Consider the following 12,133-nt stretch of genomic DNA (forward strand, 5'->3'; position numbering starts at 1 on the left):
TGACTGAGTGTATAAGACCCCATGTTTTTTTCTACTATTATACTTGGAGCTCTGTTCAACACATGCAACAGAATGGTAAGAAGTGCCCCACTTCTGATAAAAATACAGATCATCTTTTAAAATCCATTGCCACACATATCATCCAATATGTCATTTAATTCAATGAGAAGTTTGGGATTTTTGCTGGTTGTGAATGATGAGTAGCATCAGACTGCAGATTTTATTTCATTCTCACTAGAACATTGCCAGTCTCTACTGCTGATACATGAAAAAATCCCCAAGTTGCTCTTCAAGGAGGAAGGTTTTTCTTAGTTCAACTTTGAAATCACTGTATGGTGTGTAACTTTTATCTATTAAAAGTCAGTATTTCATCAGTAGTTTGGCTTTTTCCATTCACTCATCATGCTGGAGACAGGCAATTCATCAGGGATGTCTCTCTTCCTGCACTTAACTCTTCTGTCACCTGGGCTATAGATCAAGAGTAGTTCACAGCCCATCTTTCCAATATGCCATTAATTTAATTCTCTGTTCTTTTTGAAAGGCTTTTAGAAAAGGAATTAATATTTTTCATAGAAACTCTCAGCAGTTTGCCATGCAAGTGTCTCTCAATCATTATCCTGTGACAACAAACCTCATTACACAGCTAGGAAATTCAAGTCTAGAATTATTTGTTCAGGTTCACGTAGGAATTTTTTGGCAGCAGTGGTAAAGTGACACATATTTCCTGAAGTTCAGCCTTAATCACTTCTCATTAATATGTCTAGTATTATAAATGATGTATTCTTCTTTCCTTTATGACTAATGGCAGGAAGAGGATAGGGATAGTTTTCACCGTCCTCTTTTGAAGATGGAGAACATAATACTGTGAAGGATCTAATGTAGAAATGTTTGGCATGGTGTGATGGAGAAAGGTGCCTGGGACAGATATTTCTGCCCTTCTTATTGCTTGACAAAATGCCTTAACTTGTGTAGGTGGCTTTGTCTAAAGCAACTGGTATTGCTGACTGCCCCATGCTCAAAGGAGGAACTCCAGAAATGGCTTAAATCCTTGCTGCACAGAGACCTTAGAGGATCATTAAAGACAGAAATAATACACAAGGACAACTGGGAGCTGAGAAGCAATCAGATTTACTGCATTTCCTCAGCCTGAGAAAAGACAGTGCAAGAGGGGCAGTTTAGAGACCTGGAAAATCATGAGTGATTTGGATTATCATTCAGAAAATAGTTCTGGTACAGTGTGGCAGGGCAGCAGTCAGGGAGAAGTGCCCCCCTGCACCCAAATGGCTCTATCCATTTTAGAGGTCTTAACACCTTGAATGTTTATAGATCTTTCATTTCAAATGTAGGTTAAAGGATAAGGCGTGGAAATTACAGGAAACTGACAGCCATTACCTTCAGCTTAAAGCCCAGGTTTATGAATGATCAAAAAGAAAAAAGAAATACACAGGAAACTTATTTATGAGGAGTCAGCAAGAAAATTATAGATGAAGGAAGGAGGACGTGGGAGAAAAGACATTTGAGGAATAATATTGATCCGTTTCTTTATGGAAATAACAGAATTGTCACAAAAATATAGACCAAAGCTTGAAAAAGAAGTGTGCATAAAAAATTCTTTTCTCTGTGTGGGGAGAAAGCTGGTGAGATGTTTATCTTATATTACAAAGGTACCTCTATCCTATTAATAGCTTAAGCGTATTTAAAGCAGATGCTGTTGAAGTAAGATGTTTTAAAATTCAATCCAAACAACTCTGATGAAACACTCTTGAATGAAGTGGCAGAGTTTTCTCTGCCAAGTGTTGATTGTGACTAAATCATGGAGCAGAGATGAAGTTTCAAAAGACTGCAAAAAAGGCAATTACTGTGTTAATATTTATGGTGTTTGCAATTAGGATAATGTACAGGTTTGTCAAACATTAGCCCTGAGCAAAACAATGAAATACCTAATGTTGGCTCATTAATAACGCTATTATAATAGACTCATTAGAATTGAAATTAATTGTAAATTGTTCTTATTGAAAAAATGTGGGGGTTTAAATGAATTATAAATTATAAATTTGGTTGAGAAATGTCATAGCGTTGGTGTCACATATATAGAAAAGCAGGACAAGTCATTTTGGTTTCAGAAAGTGGAGTGAGACTGAATAAACATGGAGCCTAGTAAATGAATAAAAACCTGGTTTCTAAAATAAATGGAGACTCACCAGTGGAAAATTTTGTTTTTAGGCAGACAAAACATTGGGGTTTTTTTGTCTGTTTGTTTTTGTCTGTTGCTGTACTGTATCATACCTTATCAGTGTTTTGAAAGGCAGACAGACTCATTACTGGTACAATTTGTGGTTCATACAAAAGTGAGAGGTGAGAGAGTGATAAATTCTGAGCAAGAGACTCTGATGCAGAATGACATGACTCACTTAAAACATATTTTGCAAACAAACAGCCCGTCTTCATTTGGCCAAATTGTGATCAGTTAAACCTAGGAGCATCTAATGCAGACTTTTTGGGAAGTCTTTCACTAAGCCTGGGTTAGATTTTGAGAATAGCTATAGGTAATCAGCTGTTTGTGGATTCTGGATGTGAGTCAGAGGTTAAAGGATTAGATTGGGTTCAATGAACAAATGTACAATGTACAAATGAAGGAATAGGATGAAAGTAGAGGTTTTGTTCCAACTGTGTTTGGCACTAACTCACGGTTCTGCTATCAGCAATGCAGGGAAGTGTTGGTGAACTAGAATCAGACTATTGGGGGAGTGACCCCAATATTGAAGGATTCCAAGCAGTGTTTTGTCCTACTACTGGTCACAGAATTGTTTTTGTTTTGTCCAGTGACTCATGCGAATGGCATGAGCAACCTCTGGATAAGGGAGGAGAAGAAAAAAAAAATCTGCATTTTCAGCCCCTCCTTCCTCATTCACTGGCAAATAAATCTCCTTTGGATTCACTTTTTTCACAGTCTTTTAACTGTCCATTTTTTATGAGCAGTGAAGATGGGGAGCAAGTCCTGGATAGTGCCACAGCCTTGGCACAAATTGGCATCTGCAGTGGATGCAGGGAGCCCAGGGCAAGGACATGCATAACAACCACTGCACTGTGATGTGCACAGCTCCTCCCCATCCTGCTTTAAAATAAATGTACTTAGGGATTAGGAATTGGACAGGGAGCCAGCCTGTTCTTCCCTTTCCTAAAACCTGCTTTCTGTCTTTGAGCAGCTCTGCTCACTGCTGGAAACCTCCCCCTGACGATGTGTGCAGTAGTCCAGAGCTCTCAGAGCCTGCCAGAGCAGCCAGCCTCATCCCACTGCATTTTAATCTGGGAAAGTGTCATTGTACTTTAGTTTTGGGAAGTGACATCTCTGACCCTGTAAAATACCATGCCATCTCGATTGGTACAGCTCATGCAGAACGAAGGGGACCAGTGGTGGTGAATGTGAGCACTGGGAGAGCAAATCCTTCATTACCTTTCAGTCTAATGAAGTCAGTTCTTGTGTCTCTGTGAGCTCTTTTATTCCAGCAGAATGAGAGAATCATCCAATTAACTTTATCAAAGGGCTTTTTTGTTGGGATTCAGTGGAAGGGCAGGAAACAAGTGCAGACATCTATCTGGTGTATTGTCTCTAATTGTGTTTACTGTCCCTGTCAAGGATGGTGGGAGGTAATTCCTTTTCTGTTACTTGCCTTTCAAAAAATTTTTAAGTGAAGAGGCAAAATAAAGGTCAAATAACTCACTATTGTAAAAGCAAATAGAACTTCATACTGCTCCATAAATGTCCTCACTGTTCAGGGTTGGAGAAAAAGGGAACAGAACTCAGGAGCATTTTATAACTTTCACTTAATTTCAGAAGCATTTTGAAAGACTATTTAGATCGAGCCCATTTGTATTTGACACAATATTTTTTCAGCCTGTTCTGAGAAATTAAACTAAATTCACCACAAACTGAACCAGAGCCAGAGATTTTTCTGCGAGAGCATCCTCTGGGGAAGGCTATGTGCTCAGTCAAGGATCTGTTGCTGGAGCACCTTGGCAGGAGAGCAGAGGCGATGGCTGTGAAGAGGTGCTCTGGCAGGGGCACAGGCAGTGCCTGGATTTCCAGCAGTCTCTGCCTGTCCACGGTCAGGGTCTTCTCAGCAGAGCTCATCCATTTTTCTGGGCCTGTAGCTTTGGCAGGACACCTCTCACCCCTGCAGTTCAGTGTTCCTTAAATTCTAGGCTGGGACCAGATATTTCTTCTTAGAGAGGACTTTATCTGGAGGAAAAAAAAAAAAAAAAAGAGGGATCAGATTTCCAATCTAAAGCAAAGGAACGAAAATGAGAGTGTTGGGAAAATTTCTGCCTGTGGCAGGGCTGAGATGGGTGGTGTGAGGATGACGAGAGACCAGTCTGTGGTGAAATATGAATAGTTTGCTATCTTAGCCCATTGCACTGGGGATTATCATATGGTAGTGATTAAGTGTAGTGCACTTCAGTATTTCTTGTGAAATAAGATGAAGAATTGCAAGCCAGGTAAGAAAACAGATGAAGGAAAGGGTTGGTATTGAAAGGATGAGTGCTGCATGGAGGGACAGAACCACTGGGGTTTCCCCAGCATCACTCCTGGGTCTTTGCCAGTAAAGCTGAGACAAAAAACAGAAGCACAGTAACTAAATTTGTTGAAGATGCAAAGGAAGTTGTTTTTTAATCATAGAAAGGGATCTTGTACAGGAAGATCTGGATGACCTTCAGGGTGGATAATTCTTAATAGCACAAGATACAAGGTTGTTCACTTGATGTATGTTAAACAGAGCAACAAGTAGAAGAGGTCAAGGAGTGTTCTCTTGGCCTGAAGACAATGGGCTTGTGCACAATCCTGTTGCAGAGCCAAATGCTAGACTAGGAGAAAGGAAGAAGAGATTAGGAAGAGAGAAAGATTCCGTCATCCAGGTGAAATGACTGGGGCAGCTTTCATAATCTTATTCCTTGTAGTGAAATCTTTCAGAGCTGCTTGACTTGTGCAAATGCCCCACTATCACTTTATGTTTCACTCAAAAAATGGGATGCTAAGTCTCCTAGATGCCAAACACTGTAAGACATGTCTCGTTTTGTTGCTTTGTTTAAAAGAGTGGGTAGTTCTGGATGTATTTTCAAAACATGCCTATGATAACTTAGTGTGTACAAGAGGGCAAAATCTCTCCCTGGTCCCCAGCTGGGGATCCTTTTGTGCTGCAAAGCATGAAAACTGATAACAAACCTAGAGTATTTCAGGAGATTTTTTTTCAGTGCTGTGTGAGATAACCAGTTTAGCCTTGAACAGGTGCAGTTGGTCACTAGAACCTGTGCATCTGATGCAGGGCAGGGCTCTGCTCTGTTGCTTCACCTCCCTGGGGAGTACACTGCTCTAGGCTGAGGGTAGGGTTACACTGGCACTGTCACCCAGCTGCTAATTTAGCCCTATTCCAGCTCCACTGTTCTCTGCAGGCATGAGGTCAGAGGCTGGCATTTCTCTCCAGCATAACCAATTTTAAGGTTTAAGGAGTCCAGAGATGGGCAGAGAGCTCAAAGATCCCATATATGCTTTGCACAAAGCCAACATAGGAAATGCTTTGTTGTTGGTTGGATGGTTGGGGGTTTTTGGGTTTTTGTTTTGTTTTTATTGTGGTTTTTTATTTGTTTTGGTTTGTTTTGTTTTAATTAGGTGAACAGTCTTAGTACTTAGAAGAATTTTTCAAACTTTTTTTTTAGATCTTATTTGTGCATTGATTAGTATTGTACTTGCATTGTGTGTTTGGATTCATTCTCTCCAAGAGGCCAATTTTCTGTTTGGGGTAAAATAAGCCAAATCCTCATGTGCATTTATATTGGTTTTTAGACGTGTTTCATATTTCTGCCCGTTCCCTCTTTACAGCTTCTCCTGGACCAACACAAAGTGATTCACAGTGCTTACTAATGTGAGAAATCAGGGTGTAATACTTTTATTCTGCTACTACAGCTCTGACTGGGGAGAGTAGTTATCTTTCCAAAGCACATGTGGGAGTTTTCAGCCCACCTGCCTATCATAGCTTCAGGGAATGAGTCCAAAAAGCATGAAGAACAGGCTGATGAATGATCTAGCTGTGTAACCTGCTTCTAGCATCACTGCCAGTATTGTCACACCAAGTCTGCATGGGCTGACGGGGTTTATTCCACAGCAAAGATTCTTCTGCATTCCCAGTTGAGGCATGAAAATAAGCATTGCCTTATGACTTTTGGATGTGCTGTGATAACTGTTGCTGCTGATTTTACTTGCAGAAGCACCTAATCATCTTTTAAATCTTGCAACCCATTAGCCACAAATGATATTCTAAGCAAGCAATCCTGTTGTAATACCCCAAGCAAAATCACACATATTTACCCTCTGTGATGGTGGGCGTAACCTGTGAGTAATTAACAAGCTGGGGAAGAATTCAATGTAGTAATTTCCTTTAATTTGGTAGCATGCACATGTGTATTTAGCAGTGTGCCCCTGGTGCTCTGACAATTAATTAATTCATTTGCTTGGCACGATGGAGAGAAGGCAACTGGTTGTGATTGCAATAAATAAAAACACCCTGCTGCTTCTGCTCAGAATTTGAGAACAATTTGCTTTTGTGTCTGGCTTGCATGTACAAGGGAACACTGACCTTTTTGACTAATTTTTGTTTGACATTTTACATCTCTAGAATTGCTTTAGTGTGTAAGGACACCACAGTTTTGAAGTGTCTCCTATCTGTGTCATTTTAACCAAACAAGCATGCAAAAAAAGATAACATGAAGCATTAAGGATAGTGCCAGAATGAGGTCCTTGGCTTTATAAATGCCATGGCTTGTCACTTTAGGAAAAAATATAATGAGCTTACCATCCTGGAAACACAGCTAAACTACAGTAGCAGTGGCAGATTTGTATCATGATTAAAATAAGATAGAAAATGTTCTTACTCCTCACTTTCAGGCAGTAGACTTAACAGCAGACCTATTTAAATTGCAATGCAGAAGGAGGTGCCATTGTGCTACTCGGTTGTTCCTTGAACTGTGTAGTTGTGAAAAGAACAAGGCATAAGTAGTCTCAGATGATTTACAGGTGATATTTTAGTAAAGTTAATGAGCTTTTATGAGAAAGTTATCCCTTTGGGACTGTTTTACCCGTGACAAAAGTGCAATTTGTTTATTAACTTCCTATATTGTGGTTATTATTCCAGGTCTCAGTTGAGGGACTGTGCCCTACTATTCTTGATATATACTCACTGGGAGACAGTCTGAGTGGTGGAGGCCTTAGAGGAATAAAGGAGATACAAAGGAGATACAATCCTCATGGCAGAATAGATTTTTAATTTGGAATGAGTTTTCAAGATTGCACACAGAATCTGTGACAGAGCTAGGAGGCAAGCCTGGTCCTCAGGCAACTGCATTAAGCATGAAACTACTGTTTTTTTTTTCTTTTGTGGAGACTGTCCAGAGTCTGTTGTTTCTTTTGGTAGTTGCTGATGCTTCAGTTAAAATTGATTTATCTTTTTCAAAAATTCCCCCTTGAGGGCAACTGCTTCCCTAATTCATCTGTAAAAGGACAGGTATATGTTTGAGACATTTTTGCCCACACTGTCAAAAACAGGAATGCAGTTATAAAAATAATTGTTCTGTCTCCTGCCAGACATCTCTGTGCTGTGCAGGGGAACACAGAGCAGAATTCATCATCTAACCAGGGCTGTGCTGGCACATGTCTGTGCCCCTCTTGGTGACCCATGCTTATTGGTGTCCATCTCCCAGACAAGGTGCCACTTGCCCTTTAGGTTGGAAACCTTCCCAAAAGGAAGATTGTAATCTCTGCAGGCCTTTCTGCAGTTCTGCACACTGGGACCTGCTCCAGCTCTGCCCCATCCCAAGTGGAAAGAGGAGCTGGTGCAAAGTGCATGTGCAGGACACAGAAAGGACTACGTGAAGGGGATCTTGGGTTATGGAGGGAGCAGCTATTTGGACATTATGCTGTTTGTACATGTTTCTACAAGTGTTTTGGAGATGTGAATAAACACTATTTTGAAAAGGGAGTTATTTGCATGGGTTTTAAACTTTGCTGACCATTTTCAGTTGGGTTCATTACACACAAGCCCTTCACCAACCCAAAGGAGAGCATATGTGCCTGTGAGGTTTCCTTTCATCTAAATCATCCTAATGAAAGATGCTATTTTTCCCTAAAATTACTCCCATGGCAGCAATGCCCTTACCTAACTGGACTGACACACATCAAGAGGCATCTTCACAGGGAGGAGCTGCTGCCTGCTCCATCCCTCCTGGTTTGTGTTGAGTAATTGGGCAGAGAGGAGAAGGCATGCAGGGAGCTGAGGGCACATCCACCTTGGCCTTGGCTTAAGTGTTCCCTGATGACCTGAAACCCACTGCTGCCTTCTGCCAGGAACAGAGCCCTTCACTCATGAGAAATGTCCCCAGCTAAAACAGCAGCCTTATACCCACAGAATGACTTTGTTCTTCTAGAAGGAAATAAACTCTCCATGTAGCTCAGGCATGTGCAAATCCCACAGAGATTTTGGGTCAGCTTCTGTTAATTGTAAGGGGAGCAGAATTTAATCTTGATTTCTTTTTTTGTTTGTTTGTTTTTCTGGGTTCTTTTCTTCCCCTTTCTGGGTGAGCCTGCACAGTGCACACTGCTGGAAAGGCTGCACAGATCCCAAAAGGGATACAGCTGTTAGAAAGGTCATATCCCGGCTCAGGTAATTAGCAGGAATGTCATCACTCTAAAATGGTTCCTCTATTTTTGGGGTAGGGGTTGCAATCCCACAGTTGTGGTTGTGGTGGGAGTCATGGAGGCCTGTCAGGCACTTGGGGACTTGTGTGCTGTGCTGAGTCACATCATGGGATGGAGATTTAAGCAGTGTGGGTGGGTGCTTAAATTCGTGGGGAAGACTTTGGGGCACCGTGTTTTCTTAACCACAATCATTCATTGCCTTAAATAAATTCATTGCTAGTCATCTTTCATTTGTGCAGGGAAGGAAGAGGGGTGCGTGGCAAATAAAAGCAGTAACCAAAGTCCTGCATTATATGTGTGATAATAAAATGTATGCAGACCTTGAAATGTTTTTGTGAAATTCAGGGTGTCTTTAGGAGCAGGGGGCAGCACAAGGCCAGAGAGGTAGCACCCACACACCTGTGTGTCAGTGGAGGCAGATGCTGGGGAAGGTGAATTCTAGCTAATCCACCCAGCAAACAGGAGCTGGTTCTGTTGAGACAAGTTCAAAAATCCTGGAGGCCTGAACTGAACTGAATTAATGGAGATTTTTCTTTTTATTCTTCCTTCTTCTCTCCTCCTCAGGTGGACGAAAGCTACTCAGCCGGCAGTCCTTCAAAAGGCCTTTTCTCAAAAGGGCTCCAGAACCGACCTTCCAGCCCCGTTTCTGCCCCTGTGAGATCCAAACACAGTCCTGGCTCACCCAAAACAGTGTTCCCCTTCCCCTACCAGGAGTCTCCCCCACGCTCCCCACGCCGAATGAGCTTCAGTGGGATCTTCAGGTCCTCCTCCAAAGAGTCTTCCCCCAATTCTAACCCGTCTACCTCTCCTGGGGGCATCAAGTTTTTCTCCAGATCAAGAAAAAGTAAGAAATTGCTCATGTTATTTCAGGAAGATACACGGTACCCCTGGGCTTGGCCCATTCTTTACCTGCGGTAGTGAAGTAAGTGCAGATGAGGCATGTGCTAATTGTTCATTATCTCTTTCACTGACCGTGTGTTGTGGGTTTCTGACATGCTGGCCATGAGGTGTGACTTGGGCCATGGACACCTCAGGGGCACCTACACAGGGCTGAGGATGGAAATCACCCTCCTGTGCTTTGCTTAGAAATCCTTTGTCCGTGTTAGTGGGAGTTTTCTGGGTGGTTTCACCGAGGCTGGTTGGACATCAGTGCCAGGACTTGGGAACAGCTGGAGACATTCATGAGATGTGTGGTGGAGGTGGGCACTGACATGATGTCACTCAGGTGTCAAAGGTCTCTAGACCCCAAAGGGAATTTCAGATGTGTTTTTTAATTGATATTTATTTGCCCTATTGTAGGAAGGGCAAGTGACCTTTTCTGGATGGAAATAAATTATATTTGTTTCAGTCAAATGACCATGAAGGGGATATTTGAGCTCCTCTGCAAGAATATGAAAGGCATAGCAAACCTCCTTGGCTCAGAGCACTTTCCTATATACAGCTTTGCAATGGGCTAAGATTTTAGCTCTTCAGCACCCTGTGTGCTGTTAACACACAGCTAGAACCCAGAAATGAGCAGGATTGAGAATGTGCTTCCATTTTAAAATTTTCTCACTGAACGAAGTTTCCCATTGCTGGTCAACAAACCAAACCTGGTCTGCATGTGGGTTTAGTGGCTGTGGGAAAGGAGCAGAGTTACAGTGGAAAGAGAGGAATAATATCTTGCTGGATTGTTAGACCACAGTGAGTTTTCAGTCTGTGAACAGAAGAAATAATGAAAAATTGTTGGCAAATCTTCTGTGACATTGTAGGTACAGAATTGGTCATGCCTATACCTGTGTTGGGCTGTGTACTTCCTGCAATGTATTGATAGTTTTCAGTGATTTTAAATAGTAGAGAAGGACCTTATAATTTTTCTCTATGAGAATTTCTCTTAAAATCATTGGCTTTAATCAGAACAGGTCATTTCATAATGTCTTGTGCACAAGAACACAGCAATACAAACCCATGCAGGATTTTTCTTTTTGTCTATCAGAAGTGCTGCTGAAGGTTAATTGAAATGGTATCTTTTCCAGTCCTTGCTTCTCTCTAAAACACCATCAGGAGATTGAAAGCAGGAGTCAGTGTTTCTGAAAGACTCAGAGAAGGCTCTAAACATCTATTCAAGGACATTTGTTCATCCCTGCTTGAAGTTCAAGAATGCTTTTTATGCTCCCCTCTTGTTAAAACTTCACAATAATTAAAATCCATTCAAGCTCTCCTTGCTAGTCCACAGAGGTTTAAATATGGCCTTTAAATATTGGCAGTATTCTGCTGATGGAGTATGCAGAAAAGGGCTCTCTGCTGCATGAATAGCAGCAATTTAGACTGCAGAGTAAAGCCATCCTGGGACTTTGTAATCAACTTATCTAAGCAGCCAGCACTATTTAAGTCCTAGCTAGGTACAAGAGAATATTAAATTAAGGAATCTTCCAGGAGTCAGCAAAATCCTTTTGATAAGGTCACACCACTGCCTCAGGAACAGGCTTGGAATGGGGCCATGCTATATTTGAGCTAACAGAAAATATCCATGACCCTGCAGCTCCAGGAGTATTGCAGGAATTACACTGGGCTTGGGTGCTCGTGGTCTTTTGTTCTTAAGGCAAGAGAGACAGCCTCTTGGAAAGGGTGTGCTGATTTTAATTGGTATTTAAATTGATAACTCTTCTCTTTCTACAACTTTTTGAAAAACAGAACATTTCTTATCATGGTTTCACAGCATTTAGGTGTCTTACAGTGAATCTAATGCAGACACCTACCCTTCTCTGCCATGTTAAAGTAGATTTTATTCAGGATGTACTAAACAGGGGGCAGAAATGAATTATGCTCTTAGAGTTTACTATATTTAATTAACTTTGATAGGATTTGATTTAGCAAAACCCTTTCAGGACTTCCGGAAAAGTATGGGTTAACATTTCTGCTGTATTATTATATCTTTACAAGCAGTACTTCTGCATTCTGCTATTTTGCAAATAGAGTAACCCCATGTACTACAGAAGAGTAAGCTAATTGGTTATATGCTACTCAAAACAAGGTCTCTGTGGCTTGAAAAGCATTTCCTGAGAGACAAGACTTCTCAGACACTCCTCAGACCAGACACCTCAGATTTTGCAGAGATGCTGGGCTTAAGAACTCCGAGAAAAGCTAAAACAGCATATGGCTCCACATTTCTAAAGATGCTTAAATTATTAAATGTGAAAACACATTTCTTAAAAGTGCTTCACTGCTCAAAATTGCCACAAACTCTGTGATTAAAATCCCATTTTCTCAAGCAGCTTGGGATACCTGTGTTAAAAGTGAATAGGACTCAGGTTGTTTTATCAGTTCTCAAACTGTGAGTGCATTGAGATCAGCCGGACTTGCTGTGTTTGCCTGTCTTTACATCCTGCTGGTGCTGGATTAATTGCATTA

The 12,133-nt window shown here is 41.3% G+C and overlaps 1 protein-coding gene across 2 annotated transcripts in view; it reads left to right on the plus strand.

The window, feature by feature from the left end:
• The window catches only part of PRKAG2 (protein kinase AMP-activated non-catalytic subunit gamma 2), a 211,601-nt gene that overhangs the window by 69,541 nt on the left and 129,927 nt on the right, over positions 1-12,133 (plus strand). For both annotated transcript variants that reach the window (XM_005527751.3, XM_088064457.1), the window contains exon 3: positions 9,308-9,587. In XM_005527751.3, coding sequence (XP_005527808.2) covers positions 9,308-9,587 — 280 coding nt within the window. The remainder of the gene's footprint in view (positions 1-9,307; positions 9,588-12,133) is intronic.

The sequence above is a fragment of the Pseudopodoces humilis genome, chromosome 1 (genome assembly GCF_049639895.1).
Source record: "Pseudopodoces humilis isolate 2021_Gansu_Grassland_sample_001 chromosome 1, ASM4963989v1, whole genome shotgun sequence".
NCBI classification, from domain to species: domain Eukaryota; kingdom Metazoa; phylum Chordata; class Aves; order Passeriformes; family Paridae; genus Pseudopodoces; species Pseudopodoces humilis.